General features: G+C 40.1%; 1 protein-coding gene across 20 annotated transcripts in view; it reads right to left on the minus strand.

Moving 5' to 3' along the window:
* TNRC6A (trinucleotide repeat containing adaptor 6A) overlaps positions 1–18,708 on the minus strand; it is a 107,385-nt gene that overhangs the window by 77,575 nt on the left and 11,102 nt on the right. For 17 of the 20 annotated variants that reach the window (XR_007411228.1, XR_007411227.1, XM_025416148.3 and 14 more), the window contains exon 3: positions 5,368–5,455. The exons of the other annotated variants lie outside the window; for them this stretch is intronic. Coding sequence is in view for 15 of the 17 variants with exons in the window: in XM_025416146.3 (XP_025271931.1) it covers positions 5,368–5,455 (88 nt within the window). In the remaining 2 variants the exon portion in view is untranslated. The remainder of the gene's footprint in view (positions 1–5,367; positions 5,456–18,708) is intronic. 20 annotated transcript variants of the gene reach the window in all.

The following is an 18,708-nucleotide window of genomic DNA, read 5'->3' on the forward strand; positions in this document are numbered from 1 at the left end:
AAAAAAAGCTGTGATTCCACATGCAATTACTACAATTGCCTTGCTTCATGAAGAAAGGTATCAGACAAGTGGTAGACACACAGAATGCCATGTTCTTTGTTTCTGTCAGGCTCTGCACCACTTGTCCCAACCCCTCAATCCCTAAGCGTACTTGAGTGGCTAAGAGCTCAGTGTCTGAAGCCAGACTCTGAATCCTGCCTCCACCATTTAACACTATGTGACCTTGGTCAAAATTAGTTAACTTCCCTAAAGCTCAGTTTCCTCATCTATAAGACAGGAACAAAAACACCTACCCCTGGCAGCCCGGGTGGCTCAGCGGTTTAGCGCTGCCTTCAGCCCAGGGCCTGATCCTGGAGACACAGGATCGAGTCCCGCATCGGGCTCCCTGCATGGAGCCTGCTTCTCCCTCTGCCTGGTGTCTCTGCCTCTCTCCCTCTCTCTCTCTCTCTGTGCCTCTCATGGATAAATAAAACCTTAAAAAACAAAAACAAAAACAAAAACACCTATCCCGAAGCTGTTGTGAGCCTAGATGGACTGAATTCATGAAGAGCTAGGGGTGGGGGGTAGGTGGAGGGTGGCCTTAAGGACCCTGCCAGGCATGCAGGAAGCATTCAAGAGGTATTAATTGTTGTTGCTGCTGCTGCTGTCACCAACCACATGTGCTGGTGCCCTGGCTTAGTCTTTTCACCCTGGGAAATGGCCCAACTGAAACACACTCCAGGTTCCCATGTCCCATTTCTTTTTTCTTTTCCAAATCATCTACCATATCTCACAGTGCTAGGTATTAATAACTAGTATCAGGAATAAAGAATTGATGGCTCAATTCATCCATTTTGAATGAGATAATTAGGAGTCAGAAAGCTTTTCCAGGATTTCTTAGCAAGCAGCACTCAGCCTAGACCTTAGACCGCTGCATATGGCAGGTTTTTTTTGTTTGTTTGTTTTTTATTTTTATTTTTTTATTTTTTTGTTTTTTTGTTTTTTTGTTTTTTAAAAAGGGAACTGAGACATGTCAGCTGAAATCGGGGGCAGGACTGTAAGAGAACACTTGGCTGCCCTAGAGGACTGTAGTGCTCCAGCCTGGTTATGTTACCTTACCACCCAGGCTACTGAGAAAGTTTGCTATTTGCACACTGAACATGATCCCTAGTCTCAGAACAACATGCATGGCCTTTGGGAGACATGATGATTAATACTAAAATTCCAGAAAAGAGGAATGAAAGTTGGAAGTTTCCTATAATGTAAGTCTCCCTTAAACCCAAACTGAGTACATTTAAATCCACAAAGCCTGTAACAATCCCTTTAGCTCCTAACACAGTAACAGAAATACTCATAAACACTAACTTTAAAGCATTCTCAACACTGAAAGATCCCAATTTGTATTGCTGCTTCCCTTTGGCCCCTCAACCATTATTTGCTTTCTAGGAACTACAATTACATGCTTAAAGGTTATACTAAATTATCCCTCTCTAATTAATCTATTTCTCAACCTCTTTTCCCCTCCTCACAACATTTTTCTCTAGATTCCTTCTAGATACTTCATCTAAAAACAGATCCTGGAGACAAATCCATGGTAACAAGCCACTGCTACCACTGTTGCCCCTTTTTTTTAAGTATAGAAGCTAAATTCCTTATTTCCTAAGCCTTGGACTTAGAAGACAATAGCCCTGATTCTTAGATATGAAATCAAAAGCTTTTCAAGTAACAAAATTAAAAATAGAGCCATCCAGTCACTGATCTCGTTGTGAGAGATGTACTGAGGCTGAAATGTCATGAAAATATATAAAATTTGTGTAAAATTTCTTGAAAGAGGAATTTAAATACTTAAATTTATGTTTAAGTAGACAAAATTTTTAAAAAACTACCATAATAAAAACATTACAGTGAGCCTTGCTGGTGTCTCATCATTTATAGGAGTTGTGTTACCTGGTTATTATTTAAAATAGAAAATAACCTGTAATCTGAATTTGAATTCCTTAAAAATATCACAATGGCCTCCAGGAACTATGTTTCTGTACACAGCATAAAGATCTCTTAAATGCTTTACAGAAATTACGTTTTATTATTTGCAGCTTTAAAAAAAAAAGTTCACCTTTAGGTGGTGAAAAATAAGTATAAAGGACAGGGGCACCCAGCTGGCTCACTTGGTGGAACGTGTGACTCTGAATTTCAGGGTTGTGAGTTTGATCCCCACACGGGGTCTAGAGATTACTTAAAAATAAAATCTTTAAAAAAAAAAGTACAAAGGAAACACCATGGCATCTAGTTTTGGAAAAGTGTCAGCTGGGGGTCTAAGAAGCTTCCTATCCTATTCCCAGTTCTGTCACTCTGACAAAAACATGGTTGGCCACTTAACTCATTTTAATGCTTGGGCTCCTTCTACCTAAAATGAATAGATCAGAACAGATAGTTATCTGAAGTCTTTTTCAGAAATAAAAATAGGGTTTTTTTTTTAAACATATGCATACATTACATAAAACAGGCAGATTGTTTTTATCATAGTGAGTTTATGTTCCAACATTCATATAAATGGGCCTGCCTACCTGGCTTATGTAGATGTCTGCCACCTACCTGTATACACCTGCTGGCTCCTACCACAGACAAAAAACAAGCTTAAGGAAACTTGTCTTAAAAGTCTTGTGACTCACAATCTTTCATATGGGCTGTAAGCATGCCAACTTGGGATTCTTTTTTGTTTTGTTTTGTTTTTTAATAGCTATTTGGTAACAGCCTATAGAAATACCAGCTGTCCTTACTTCACCAATGTGTGTTATTCAAATTCAGTTGTAAGCTGATTATTTGGAATTTGAAGAACAGTCTTATTTACAGTGGCAGTCTACCCTCCTACACTTAACATTTATTCGAGGTATTAAATTTCCTTTATATTGTGTTCAGTGGCCAGATATTACTGTGTCTACAGGATACACAGGAATACCCTACCAATGCTGAAGATCTGGCTGAAGAAAAAGAAAACACTCTCTGTTATCGCTAAGCCTCTGTGATGATTCCAGTAGGACATGGTTAGGGTGAGAGACTGGAATGGGGTGAGGCAGGGATGGAGTGGGAAAGAATATGAAAAGCTGTCACTTCAGAGGCCAAATGGCACAAAAGTCATCATTCTCATGTTAAAGACACTGACTTGGTGAGTCAGAGATTTGGTTATATGAAAGACCATAAAGATGAGCCTTGGCAATTAGAGCCATTATTTGTATTTGTTACAACCCTAAATATTTTTACTTACATCACTCCTTTTAAAAATGTAACTTTTAAAGAAATCATTCCAGTGACTCCCCTCCCTTTTTCAGAATTTCCTTAGTAAATAGGGTAAAATCTAAAGAAACACGCATTATGTAGTACCTTAGGCTTCTTCTCTAGCCATTTCGTAGACAACCTAACAGCTACATTCTGAATTCCTTAGAAGCAGGAATCAACAGGTCTAATGTCAACACTCAGATGCTTGCCACACTACCAATTCTACATAAAGTATACCTATGTATCTTCTTACAAGTCTCTGAAGTTTCCTAGCATGTCCCTATCACTCAGTAAATGGTCTTCACACCAAAGACCAAGAGTCTCAGAACCTTCTCCCAACTTTAACTTAAAGAAGATAAAACTTTTTCCACAACAAATTCTCAGCTAAAGACTGATCACAACATGGCAAACACCAACCTGTGTCAACAGGCCTCTCACAGAGATCTATGGTATTGGCAATGCCAAAACTACATACTAGAAACCTATTCCAAAGCCTGATTGTGACAATTACAGATGCATCCCTCCCAGTCACTTCTGAGAGCAGGCAAAAGGCCAAATGCCAAGGGTCACCTATCACCTCTTCACCCTCGATTGTCCAGAGCTCTGTAATCTACCCTTCCCCAGCACTCGCTGATCATGCGGTCAGCTCAGCACTCCAGGACAAAATTCTCTTTCTCCCTTTCTATTCCCTAATCTGGTTAACTGCTCCTGAGATGTACTCCCATCACTCAGTCTGGAACCTGAGCGTCAATTGAAGTCCCTCTCCTTTCATATCCTTCCAACAAACTCTGTGCGTTCTTTCCACAGTCCCTCTACTAGCATCCGAGCCTCTAGTTTCTACTTCTTCCAATCCAAGCCCACGGTTTGCTAAAGTAAACATTCTCAAACACAAACTTTTACCTCAGTCGACTGAAAGGCCTTCAGTGTTTTCCCCAACACCTAATAGCTGAAACCCGGAGAAGAGTCCACAGCCTACCACCACCCTCTGCAGTTTCACCCTCTGATACTTCTGCCCTTGGCGTCCTGCCCCTCACCCCCAATCAAAGCTCATACTCTTCTAAGGCTGCAGGTTGAGTATCGTTGGGTTGACTCAGCTTGCAATCCCGTTTTATTCCACTCCTGGTTCACTTGGCTAACTTCTACTCTAAGACAATTTTCCCTTCCATCGGCCCCATTCCAGGTGGAGTGAAAGCAGTTCTCTGTGCTTCAACAGCTCCCTACCTACCACAGATTTGGATGCTATTTTTCCCTATTAAATAATGTGGAGGTAAGTGTGCAGCTATAACACAGTGCCTGGCACAAAAGGTTAGAAATTAAAGTCAGAGCTGTTAATGGAATGTAAGAGTATAATAGTAATTTCACTGGGTCTTTAAAAAAATTTTTAAGGTCCTTGAAACCTTGATACAGTAGGAGATGAGTGCCCAGCTGTAATCAGGATTCAGAATTTGTAAAAACAAACAAAAACTTTATAATTAAGAACATAATCTTTTCTCTTTCCACAGTTTGTATTGTTCTGATTACAGCTTCTGACTATGTACCTTCTAGAGACCCTCTGTAGCAAATTACACCTCAGGCTTATTTTCAAATATCTTAACGTAAGTAGCAAATTCTTGAAATCAGCCCAGGTACTAAACAAAAAGTGAAAAGGAAACTGACACCTTATTTCCTACTATGTGCATTGTGTATTATCTCGTTTAAATTCTCATTTTACAAAACATAAGGAAACTAAGGCCCAGAGAGGCTAAATAAAGTTTAAGGACACACCATGTAGTACACTATGTGGGAGAGCCAGATTTCAATGCAGCTCTCTATGCAGCTACAAATTCCATGTTCTTCTCAAGTAGAGAGAGATGTATATGAGAACCTAGGAACAGCTCATTACTTATATAAAGCACTTACCTTTGAAAAAACTATCGGCAAGATTAAATAACTATGCATTAAATTGTACACACTTGGCAAGTTACTACATATGCATAATCAGAAACATTAAATATTAAAATGAATCTCCACTAAAGTTAAAACATACAATCAAATGCTTTAAAAGATCCAATAAGAGTAGTTTTCTTTTTAAATCTGTTTAGACTGCTTAATAGATAGTTTATACATATATACTACCTTCTTTTGAGCAGCTTCCTTCTTTTTCTTGTCGTCTTTTTTCTTTTTCTTTTCTTCCATCAACTGTTCTTCTTCTTGCACTAAATCCCTGAACCACACAGTTGCAATTAACTTTCCCAGAATGTATTAAGAAATAAAAATAATGTTGCATACAGATTCATTTTCACTCTTATTAGAAATAAAGACATGACAAATTACTCTTTTCATCATTCACTGAAATAAAGCACAACCTGCAACCTCAGTCTAACTCTGGGGCTGCTATTTTGTACTTTGCTTTAGTCAAGTCACAAGTAGCAGAGCTTTTATCTTCATGTCAAGTCAAGGAAGACAACCTAAAATTAGCAAATTTTACTCTAGGAAACAAGCTACTCCCTCCAATTCTAGAATGTAAATCTTGTGTAAGCCAGAGTTACCTTGCTTCTCACGCCAATCATCAATTAATAGCTAGGAGCAATGCCTCAGACCTCCCCACAACCCTCTCTCCCCAAGTATCTGGGGTATCTTTGGCTTTCCTTGCTCTAAAAAACTATTATTTTTTCAAAACACAAGTTATTCATAAAAATATCATGCATTTCAGCTTTACATTAATTTCATATTCTATAAACATTCCAAACCATTCTATCAATACATGAGAATCAATAATACACTTATTATACAAGTCTGTTTCAATTCTAAAGATCAGAAAAGCTCAGAGTTGTCAACAGAACCCCTGGTTCAGGATTTCAAAATGAGAGACTGGGCAAATGGGACTGCCTCTTCCTTTCCACTCCCCCTTACTGAAATGATAGGAAAAAAGGTAATCTATCTCTTCAGAGCTGAGGCATATGCAAAAGCAAAGAAAGCTACAACCCGAGAGAAGTCTTGAATGGAGGTACGTGCCATCCTCTGGTGGAGCTCCAGAGAGGTTCCAACAGAGCAGGAAAAGCAGAAATAGACACGGAGCAAAGAGACTGCCTGACGAATAGAAAGGCCAAACTATTCAATATCTCCTACCCACTCTCCATCCCCGTGAATACATGGCCACACTATAGCAGCTGAACTTGAATCCAGCCTAAAAGCAGAAAAACACTCTCTAAAGGAACCAGACCTGGGCAGGAGGCAGGCAAGGCTCCTGCAAGGGTTTTGTGGCCCAGATCAAAGTCTTTATTGGAAAGTATCAGTGGTGATACTTCCATCATACCCTGAAGCGAAGCCTTCCAATCACCACACTTCTCAGATACAGAGCTGCAGGCCAGCCATTCCAGTCAAGGCAGAAATATCTACAGAAATGAGCCAAGTTAGAGGAAACTCACTCTAGTTACCTACATCAATCACCCTAGATTCTAGAACGTAAACCTTTATCCACAATATCAACAGACACCAAAAACCAGATAGTTGAAGAAAATCAATACATAAAGAGGAACTACCTAATTGTCCTGAGGAAGCTTCCTGGAGAGAATATTATAAATACGGGGCAGACAAGGTAAGGTTCAAGGAACATGAAGTAGACATTTTGGGGAACTGCAAATAGTTTACTGAGGCCAAAATGCAGGTGGCACTGGGGATGCAGAAGAGAGAATCAGAGACAAGCAAATATGTGGGAAACTGGAGTGCAGTGACATCATGCTGAACTGCAGCTGGCTTAGCTGATGGGACACCCTGAGAGGAGCTGCAGGTAGGCAGTGAAAACCAGAACGAGTGACACTGTGAATGATTGATAGTAATCCAGCAAAGTTGAGTATGTGACCACTAACTTTAGTCAGAAATTGGAAAGAGAGTAGAACTGTTGCTATATTCCGTTGTCATTTTGTTCCAAGTAGAACTGCCATGTGGCTAACAGAGTAGCAAAACAGACTCATGCCAACTACAACCATGACTCACTCTCGCGCCTCTTCTGTGTCAGGGAGGCAAGTAGAGTGAGCAAGCCCACGCACTGTGATCCCGACTAAGTCAGGGATGGAACTAGCCATGGCATATGATTAACAGTATAATCAGTAAACACATGAACTTATGTCACTGTCCTGTCCTCCATCAAGAGCAGATTACCAGCTCTAACTATTTAACCTTCTATAGCCTCAGTGTCTTCCTTAAAATTGGAGATAATTTCTGTACTTCGTAACATTTTTGTACAGATTGAATGAGGAGTGCTTACTTAACACAGTGCCTCTAGTAAGCACTCAAATGCCTAGTTATAAACTCCTCTCACCAGTTCTCAGTGGCACTCATGACTGACTTTACTTTTTTTTTTTTTTTTTTTTTTTTTTTACTGTCTTTACTTTTATCAAGATTTTTTTAAAAAGATTTTATTGGGATCCCTGGGTGGCGCAGCGGTTTGGCGCCTGCCTTTGGCCCAGGGCGCGATCCTGGAGACCCGGGATCGAATCCCACGTCGGGCTCCCGGTGCATGGAGCCTGCTTCTCCCTCTGCCTGTGTCTCTGCCTTTCTCTCTCTCTCTGTGTGTGACTATCATAAATAAAAAAATAAAAATAAAAAAATAAAAAAGATTTTATTTACTTATTCATGAGAGACAGAGGGAGAAAGAGAGGCAAAGACACACAGAGAGAGGCAGAGACACAGGCAGAGGGAGAAGCAGGCTCCATGCAGGAAGCCCAACGTGGGACTCAATCCGGGGACTCGATCCGGAGACTCCAGGATCATGCCCTGGGCTGAAGGCAGGCGCTCAACCGCTGGGCCATCCAGGCGTCCCTTTTATCAAGATTTTATGGGCACTTATTATGCAGAAACATCAGGAATCTTCAGCACGGGGGTGCCCTCCCGTGAATTACAGACACAGGTCTTTGTCCAATCTTCTTGTCACTGTAATTCTGCCCTATGGCATGCTCCCTTACTATTTACCTGGAGTTTTTTCTCTCTTCTCATTTTTCATTTTGAAGGCTTTTTGATGAGGTTAGCAAGTGTTTTCCAGGCCCCAAATGGTGGCTTTAGTACTTAGAAGATGCAGCACAAAAAAAAAAAAAAAAGAAGATGCAGCACATAGTTCTCAAGGGAATACTACAGTCTCAGCTGATATTCTAAAGAGAGGGAAAAGTTCTATTCTTCAGTACTGTCACAACAGCCAACTGCCCACACCTAACTCACATCTCCTCCTCCAGAAAGCCAAGTGGAAAAATATATAAATATACCCACCTGGGCCAAAACACCTGTACCCAAACACTTTGGCTTTTGGGATTTTTTTTTTAAGATTTTATTTATTTATTCACGACAAACACACAGAGAGAGGCAGAGACACAGGCAGAGGGAGAAAGCCGATGTGGGACTCCATCCTGGAACCCCAGGATCACGCCCTGAGATGAAGGCAGCCGCCCAACCACTGAGCCACCCAGGTGTCCCAAGCTTTTGGGATTTAAATGCTAGTAGAGTCACTTAAGACATCTGACTCCTAACATTTACATATCTATCAGAAGGAGGAAAGGCTGATGGATCTGATAGATCTATGTGGTTCACCATATTGGACAAATGCTCCACAACGTAACATTTCAGTCAGCAATCATTCATTCCTTGAAGGTTACTAGCAGGGCACCTCAAATCTGTAAGTTCTGGAACTAGGAATGAGAAGAAACCTCAGAGTGATTAAAATGTCAGTGACTAGGGCACCTGGGTGGCTCAGTGGTTGAGCATCTTCCTTGGGTCCAGGGTCCTGGGATCAAGTTCTGCATCCGGATCTCTGCAGGGAGCCTGCTTCTCCTCTGCCTATCTCTCTCTCTCTCTCTCTCTGTGTCTCCCATGGATAAATAAATAAATAACCCCCCCCCCCCTTTTTAATGTGACTAAGGGTACCTGGGTAGCTCAGCCAGTTAAGCATTCGATCTTGGTTTCAACTCAGGTCTTGACTCAGAATTGTGCAATGTCCCACATCAGGCTCCATGCTGAGTGTGGAACCTACTTAAGATTCTCTCTACCCACCCCCCCACCCCCCGCCTCTCTATACCCCTCTATAAAAAAATGAACATCAGAGACTATTCTGGGCACTTCATGTATATTTTCCCATTTCATTATCACTTTTTAAAAAATGATAAAGATGTTACCCTTTTACAGATGAAAAGACTGAAACACAGAAAAGTGAAATCAATTGTCCAAGGTCATATAGCTATAGGGAGAAGTCAAGATTCAAATCAAGGTTCTCAATGTCCTGGTCTTTCCTCTACAGCATGAAACCTCCCACAGTAAAGTACCAGCTCCTTTCAGGAGTCACAGAGAACAAAACCTTTTGCTTTAGACATATTAAACTGATAGATCTTCTAGTATATCTTTCCCCAGACTGCATGCCTCCACAATCCTTTCCTTATTTCCTTCCACCTTTTACAAGAAGGTAATCTACCAATATGGTAAAATGTACTGCAGGAAAGACAAGATATTAGAGTTACAAGAACCATAGCTGTGTTATCAGGAGCAAGAGGAAAAACAAACAAACAAACAAACAAAAAACAAAGACAAAGACTGAGCAGCTGGTCTCAACAAGAGGAGACCAGGCACTGGTGATCTTTGAGAGCAACTGCAGCATTTCTTTTGTGAATGTCTATGGGATGGTGACGTGGGAGAAACAACTAGATACAGCTAGTGCGTGGCTGTAAGGTCTCATATCTGAGGAGTTCAATATCTGAGGCAAGAGGCAGGGGAAGGTAGCTAGAATGCCACCAGAAGTGAGCAAAAAAGCCTGTCCTTTAGGAAAAATTCATCATGGAAAATGTCAGATGCATGACAGAGTACACAGTATGCTATCATCTGTGTAAAAAGCAAGGGAGAGGATATGCACTCCCATTTCCCTGTACGTGTACAAACTGACTATAAAAGAACTCCTCAGGGAAAAAAAAGGAACTACTCAGAAACAAATAGTGACTGTGAGGAGGAGGGAGGAACTAGGCAGGTGAGGGATGGGAGCATGGCTTTCACTATACAAACCTCTTCATATATTTTAATTTCTGAACCATGTGTGAATGATAGCATTAAAAAATTAAATATTAGGGATCCCTGGGTGGCGCAGCGGTTTAGCACCTGCCTTTGGCCCAGGGCCTCCCCTCCGCCTATGTCTCTGCCCCTCTCTCTCTGTGTGACTATCATAAATAAATAAAAATTTAAAAAAAATTTAAATATTAAAATTTTCAAGCATTAACATTAAATGAGTAAATGTTAATATTTTAAAAAGTAAAAGGCTGTTCTCAGGTTCTGGTTTGCTGGGAGATTTGGTCAGGGGTGCCTGCAATACTTTGTTGGATTTCTTTCTTGTATCTACTGAAACGGTTATATGCTTTTCATCTTTTGATGGCTAATGATTAATTGTGTTGATGGATTTCCTAGTAGTGAACCAAATTTATATTTGCTAGTATCAAACTTCTAAATATTATTTTTAAAAACAAATTTTTCTTTTCGGTAAATGCAAATTTAAAAAATGAAATTATAATGTTATACTTTTGTTTTTCTAATTTTACTGGCAAAAATGTTCAAGAGTAATAATACCTAGTGCTGGGCAGCCCTGGTGGCTCAGAGGTTTAGTGCCGCCTTCAGCCCAGGGCCTGATCCTGGAGACCCGGGATCGAATCCCACATCGGGCTCCCGGGGCATGGAGCCTGCTTCTCCCTCCGCCTGTCTGCCTCTCTCTCTCTCTGTGTCTCTCATGAATAAATAAAATCTTTAAAAAAAAAATAATAATAATACCTAGTGCTAACAAGAATGACAGCTAAAAGGTTCTCTTATATTGCTGGTGAAAAACTATTATAATCTTTTGGAAAGTATTGTGGTAAGAGTTTTAACAAGTTATACACGTGGTAGTTAGCCAACTTATTCAGCAGAATGTATCTGAAGGTGATAAACTCCTAGTATGCAAGGCCATGTGCAATTCAAAGTTCACTGCAAGGTTCACAAGGGCTGAAAAGCAGAAAAACGAAATGTCTGTTAATGAAGAAATGGCTATTCTATGGCATAGCAGAGCATTTTGTATCGAAAAGGAGTTGATCTGTTTATTGATTTGAAGGAATATTCTTTTTAAAAATCTTTTGAAGATCTTTTAATTTTAAAAAAGTTTAAGATTTTTTAATTTTTAAAGGTTTTATTTAAAAATTTTTAAAGATTTTATATTAATTTAAATGTTTATTCTATTATAAAGATTGTACTATTTTTTAAATTAATCACTATAATCACTACACCTAATGTGGGGCTTAAACCCACAACCCTAAGACCAGGAGTCCCAGGCTCCACCGACTGAGCCAGCCAGCCACGGCAGAATATTCCTTTTTTTAAAAAAAGGAAAAGCAAATTGCAGAAATGTGAATGTTATCCCATACTTTTTTCAAGCTGTTTGTATGTGTTTGAACAACTTTATACAAATTTAGAGAAAAAGACACAAGGAAACATCCTCCTGAACTAGGAACAGAGTAACCTCACAAGTAACCTCACAACTGAACCAAGTATTTAGAGAAATTAATTTTTTTTAAAAAGTGCATCTTGGGACTCCTGGGTGGCTCAGTGGTTGAGTGCCTGCCTTCAGCCCAGGGCGTGATCCCGGAGTCCCAGGATCGAGTCCCACATCAGGCTCCCTGCATGGAGCCTGCTTCTCCTTCTGCCTGTGTCGCTGTCTCTCTCTCTCTCTCTGTGTCTCTCATGAATAAATAAATAAAATCTTTTAAAAAATTAAAAAAATAAAATAAATAAAAAGTGCATCTTGGGGGCTCCTGGCTGGCTCAGTCAGAAGTGTGTGACTCGATCTCAGGGTGGAGACTGTTCAAGTCCCATGCTGGGTATAGATATTACTTAAATACACAACCTTTAATAAAAAGTACATCTCAATTTGAAATGTTAACATGTATGTTATTTTTGTAAATTACTACCAAAGAAATGTTTAAAATACCCTAAAGCCCAGGATTTGCTTTCACTACTCCAGGCCCCACCCCATTCCTCAAAAAAGGAAAAGAGAAAAATGCAACATGATTGACAAAATGTTGGCAATTGCTGAAATGGGTGCACGTAGCTTCCTTATTCAGTTCTGTTCTAATCTATGTACGTTTGAAATTATCTGTAATAAAAGACAAAAAAATTACAAGCCTCCAAACATATGATTAAAGGCAATAAGGAGAGAGATTAGAGAGAGGAAGAAGCAAAAGAGTGTCAGAACAGTCTTGGGAGCAGGAAGAGAATGGGTAAGACAAGTGCACAGCTGGGATCTAGAATGCCCTTCCTTGTCCTGCTCTTCTCGGTGCTTGATGGGTCAGTTTTTCCTACATTCCCAACAGGAATATCATTAGAAGTAATCACTTCCAGGGTACAGGGGTGGGTCAGTCAGTTAAGCCTCTGCCTTTGGCTCAGGTCATGATCTCAGAGTCCTGAGATCTAGCCCCATGTCAGGCTCCCTACTGAGTGGGGAGTCTGCTTCTCCCTCTCCCTCTGCCTGCCATTGTGCCTACTTGTGCTCTTCCCTTTCTCTGTCAAAATAAATAAATAAAAATCTTTTTTTTTAATAAAAATCTTTTTAAAAACTAAAAAAAAGTAATCACTTTCAAAGGGTACTTTTGTAAGCTGCTGTTGAAGTATGGACTTCTAGAGTCCACCAGTGAAGAAGTTGGAAGTATCTAATATCAGATTTTCAAATGTCACTATGCTATGATCCATCAATTCCAATCTAAGCCCAAAAAAAAAAGAAATTGTACAAAAACAGATCCTGTAAAATAGCCTAAAAGCCAATCAACAGAGAAAAGTTAAACCATAATATACTCATACCATAGAATCCTACACAGCAGGTTAAGAAATGGAAGGAGGCTTGTAGATTTCCATGGCATGCAGAAAAGAGTTAACACAGCAGGTCTGAGACTGTGATCCTTACAAAGGTCAGCCCTTGGCTTGGTGTCAAGGCAGCTGGATTTCAGAGAGGTTCCCATCATTCCCTAAATGATAAGGGTAAACTATACAAACAATACAGTTTATGCTGAAAACCTTTCCCTTTGGGAATCTGGAATGTTGGTACATGTTAGACAGAGGGTGCCTATGTGACCGGCCCCTAAAAGAAACCTGAATTTCTAATGAGCTTTCATGGTAGATGTCTTACACATGTTGTCATAATTTGATGCTAGACAAATTAAGCATGTCTTGTGTGACATGACAGGGAGAGAACTCTTGGCAACAGACACCTAGTTTCCTCTGCATTTTGTTCAATGTGCCTTTTCTGATACTTTTGATGTAATAGATCATAGCCATGAGTACAGCTGTATGTTGAAACCCAGTGAATCATCAAACCTGAGGGTGATCTTGGGGACCACCTAACAAACAGCTTTACAGATAAAGATCTCTAGGACACACTCCTGAGAAGGTCACACTATTCAGATCAGTATATCATTTGTTAGGGAAAAAAAATCCCATTAAAAAGTACACTTTTTCCACAGTACAGTTGAGAAGCAGACCCTCAAAGTTACGTGGATGAGCTGACTCTGCATCCAAAACCATTTAGTGATAACTTATACAATGTTTAGTCAATGAAACAATAAAACTTGCTTAGGAATTCCTACAAGCCAAGCAGTCTCTGGCACTAGGAAAACCTAAGCAGAAAACATGATTTTAAACTAGAATTTTGTAGAAACAACTGAACACACCTAAATAAGGAAACAAGCAATCATTTGGCAGAGGCTGTAAGCAAGTACAGGAAAGTAAGATATGCACATGAGCTGTTAGAGCTACGGAAGTCTTCAAGGAGCAGTAAGTTGATCTTCTTGAAGAGTCTTCTACAGATAAAGGTGGGCCTTTTCAGGCAAGGGAGCAGAGATGGACACCAGTAAAGCAGGGAGAATGGTCAGCATGGTGATTTCAGGGAGCAGTACTGACAGGGAAAGAAAAAGGGAGGAATAGCTAGGTAAAAGTAGGACACAACCTGCTAATAAACAGGGATAGAAACCTAGTGTACTAATTCGAGTAAATGTGTAACATCCTCAGCCACAATGGTGGACTGGACTGGAAATGAAAAGCAAAGAATAACACCAAAGTAATCTTAAGAAACTAGAATAGTTGACGGTATTAATAAGAATGACAGGAGAGATAGGTTAATGACAACTCCAGGTTTTAGAAAGCAAACATTTTTAAATGGAGGCTCTGCTGTTGAAACTGATCATGCCATAATGGGACAAGGGGTTATATCTTGTTTTACGAAACAGAAGACGGGGCAGCGTTCCAGAGGGCCCAACTGGCCTATCAGTCAGCAATGTACCACAAGCCAGCTCATCACCATGCAGAAGCCAGCTGTATGTGACAAGCTGGTTATGAAAATACATTTCATATCTTCTGCCAAAAATGCTCTTCTCCTACTTTTCCCCTTACACTCTATTCTATTTTCTCCTAGCCTTCCTGCTTCCCCTTTTCTAGCTGCTTGCCAATCCTCCCTTCTCTTTTTGTCCTTCTCGCCCTCCTACATGTAAATTAATCACCAAAGCCAGTCTAGCACCACACAGTACAAAGTCACTGGTAATCGTCAGAACTATGACCTCGCCACATGGTACAGATGGAAACTCAGCTGCAGGAGAATAGGTAAGAATGAAATCAGGGGTTTGGAGATGCTTTTCAAAACCTTTGGCAGTGATACAAAGATGACAATAAAAATGAAACCTTAAAAATAAAGACAACTAGGGATGCCTGGGTGGCTCAGCAGTTTAGCCTCTGCCTTCGGCTCAGGGCATGATCCCAAAGTCCCAGGATCAAGTCCCATATCGGGCTCCATGCATGGACCCTGCTTCCCCCCTCTGCCTGTGTCTCTGCCTCTCTCTGTCTCTCATGAATAAATAAAATCTTTAAAATACATACATACATACGTATATACATACTAGTAATTATTTGCAGGTAGAAAAGGGGTCAAGGAATAAAAGTAACAGAGAAAGTGGTGGCAGAGGGGATGGCACAAAAGAGGCTAGTTTCCAGTCACAGGTAGTTTAATCTCCACAAATACTGAAGGAGTTCAATAAAAGTGATGCATCCATAAAATGGAATTTATACAACTATAAAACAAAGATGACCTCTATGTTCTGGACAGAAAGGATCAGGAAGGTGTGAAGTTAACTGGAAGAAAACTCTGAGGTTCAGTATACTATGTTTTGTGTTAAAAGGAAGAAACATAAAAATATATATCCCCATGTGTTTGTATTTGCATAAAGAAATTCTGGAAACACATACATAAATAAGAATATTTGTGGCAGGAATATGTGGAGCAAAAAGGACAAAAGAAAGGATGGCAACAATACTGTATATTTCTAGAAACTATGGGATTTTGAGCCATAAAGCATAGACAGAAAGCTTATCTCTAGAGGCACAGGTGGGAGTGAAGAGTCAGTGTATCTTTCCCTTAAGAATGAATGGAAAATAGGACAGAGAGAGCAGTGTGTCATCCAATGATAAATAGTCTGGATCTCTTCAAAGAGTAAGAGCTGAGCCCTAAAAGGGGGTTTCCACTGGCCCCATAATCTGAGCAACAAAATAAGGCAAATAAAGGATTATTATCCATTGAATAGAATATTATTAAGAATCCATGAGTTCTTACTGATATTAATAAATGAATGGATGGATGAATGAACAGGGTAAAGGGAAAGATCTTGAGGCAGAATGTCGACTAATGTAGAAAAAATGATGGGCCGTGGAAAGTCACTATTTGGCGATCCATTGACTCAGGCAGGAATCCTAATGAAAAACAAAGTATTTTACATAGTCTCAAAGTTCTCCCATCAATAATTATTAACTACAAAAGCATTTACAAACCTGACATGTATCACCCTAACCAAGTAATTGAAGTTACGATCACCAGTAATGGGATAAATGAATGTCACGCACTTCCTGACAGGACACACTACTGAACACACAACATCCGGTTCTGCGCTATTCCTGCCAAAAATGCATTAACCTGAACCCAATCGAGAAAAAACATCACACAAATATGGACTAAAAGACATCCTACCGAATAACTAGCCTGTACCCTCTAAAAAATATTAAGGCCTTCGAAAACAAAGACTGAGAAGCTTCCAGAATGCAGGTGACTAAATGAACATGAAAACTAAATGCAAAAACAAAACAAAACAAAAACAAAATGCACCGGAGTTAAATGCAACCTGAGTTCCCGGATTAAATCTCTGATGAGAAAAAAAAATTTTTATTTGCTCTAATAGGCATTGAGACAACTGGCAAAATTTGAGTAAGGTCTGTAGCTTCACTATTAAGACTGCACCAACACTACTTTCCCAATTTTTTTTTAAGATTTTATTTATTCATGAGGGAGAGAAAGAGAGAGGCAGAGACACAGGCAGAGGGAGAAGCAGGCTCCATGCAGGGAGCCCGACGTGGGACTCATCCCGGGTCTCCAGGATCACACCCTGGGTTGAAGGTGGTGCTAAACCGCTGAGCCACCCGGGCTGCCCTACTTTCCCAATTTTGATAATGGTACTGCAATCACTAAGAAAATGTCTTTGGGGTGCTTGGGTGGCTCAATCAGCTACGTGTCTGACTTCAGCCCAGGTCTTGATCTCAGGGTTGTGAGTTCAAGCCCTGCATTGGCAGTCTACCTTTTTTTTTTTTAAGTCTTTGCTTTTAGGAAATAACTATTTAAAAGTTTTTAGGTAAAGGAATATTGTGCTTTCAGGACACTCTAAAAGGGTTCAGAAAAAAATAGTATATGTAAAAAGAGAAAATGATAAAAAAATATGGTTAAATGTTAGCATTTGAGGAATACACGTGATGGATATTCAGGAATTCTTTGATCTATTCTTGCAAAATTTCTCTAAATCTGAAATTATTTTAAAATAAAAAGCTCAGGTTGAGGACAGTTGGTGAGATTAGAAACAGGAGAACAGATACCCCATCACATGACAGAAACACTCTATAGGAGCACCTGGGTGGCTCAGTTTGTTAGGTGTCTTCCTTCTGATCAGGTCATGATCTTGGGTCCTGGGATTGAGCCCCATGTCGGGCTCCCTGGTCAGTGTATGCTCCCTCTCTCCCCTTGTCCCTCCCCCACACTCACCCTTTCTCAAATAAATAAATAAAATCTTTAAAAAGAAAGAAAGAGGGCAGCCCGGGTGGCTCAGCAATTTAGTGCACCTTCGGCCCAAGGAGTGATCCTGGAGACCCTGGAGACCCAGGATCAAGTCCCACGTCGGGCTTCCTGCATGGAGCCTGCTTCTCCCTCTGCCTGTGTCTCTGCCTCTCTCTTTGCCTCTCTCTCTCTGTGTCTCTCATGAATAAATAAATATTTTTAAAAAATAAAATTAAAAAATAAAAAGAAAGGAAGAAAGGGGGGGGGGGAGAAGGAAGAAAGGGAAGAAAGTAAGCCTAAGTGATTTGTACAGTACACTGATCCAAAACCTGGTTTGCTAAACTACCTTCCTAAACTCTACTTCTCTTTTGAGGCTTAAGTTAATTACTAGTTCCTTCATGATTCTTTCCAACTCATACAAACCTCACCCTTGACCTCTAATTAAACAATGCTCATTTTCTAATTATTTCAGATGTTAATCTCACTCTTCCAAATAGGACTAATTGCAGCTCTGAGGGCAAAAACCAGTTCTACTTGTATTGTACTCCCCAGCACTGGGCCCTGCAATTAAATTCCTGCTTCCTTGCTTTTACTAACACTCTAACCCTATTACCATCACCAAAGAGGTGTTCTTTTCACTCTTACTTCTACCCGCGCGGTCTGCTACTTATGGGCTTCAGTCTCCACTACCTACTTGTGTCAGCAACTGGTTTGTTTTCTCTGAAGCTTCCATCTCCTCATTTATAAGAAGTCTCAAATTGTACTTCCTACCTAGCATTATTGTGAAAATTAAATTAGGTAAGTGGTTAACAGATGCACAGAATATGTACACTCATTGTTAGCTACAAGACTTAGGTACAAGACACTGTACTAAGACTAACAGTTGGGATACAAAGGTTGCAATTGAAGAAGGGAGAACCTACAGTAGAAAACAAAACTGATACAGCATTTCGAATGACTTTCATCAAGACAAAAGATAACAAGTGTCAATGAGCACACCAAAGAAAGGGAACCCTTTGCCCTGCTGGGAATGTAACTTGGTGAACCCACTAAGTTACAACTTAAAGGCTCCTCAAAAAATTAAAAATACAACTACCAATGACCCAGTAATCCCACTTCTGGGTATATATCCAAAGGAAATAAAAACAATATATCAAAAGTGTATGTGCCCTCCCATGTTTACTGCAGCATGATTCACAATAGCCAAGATATGGAAACAATCTAAGTATCCATCGGTCAGTGAACGAAGTAGATGTGGGGTGTGTGAGCGCACGCACAATGGAATATTATTCAGCCATAAGAAGGAAATTTTGCCATTTGCAATAACCTGGATGGGCCTCTAGGGCACTGTGCTAAGT

This window comes from Canis lupus, chromosome 6, assembly GCF_003254725.2.
Source record: "Canis lupus dingo isolate Sandy chromosome 6, ASM325472v2, whole genome shotgun sequence".
Classification (NCBI taxonomy): domain Eukaryota; kingdom Metazoa; phylum Chordata; class Mammalia; order Carnivora; family Canidae; genus Canis; species Canis lupus.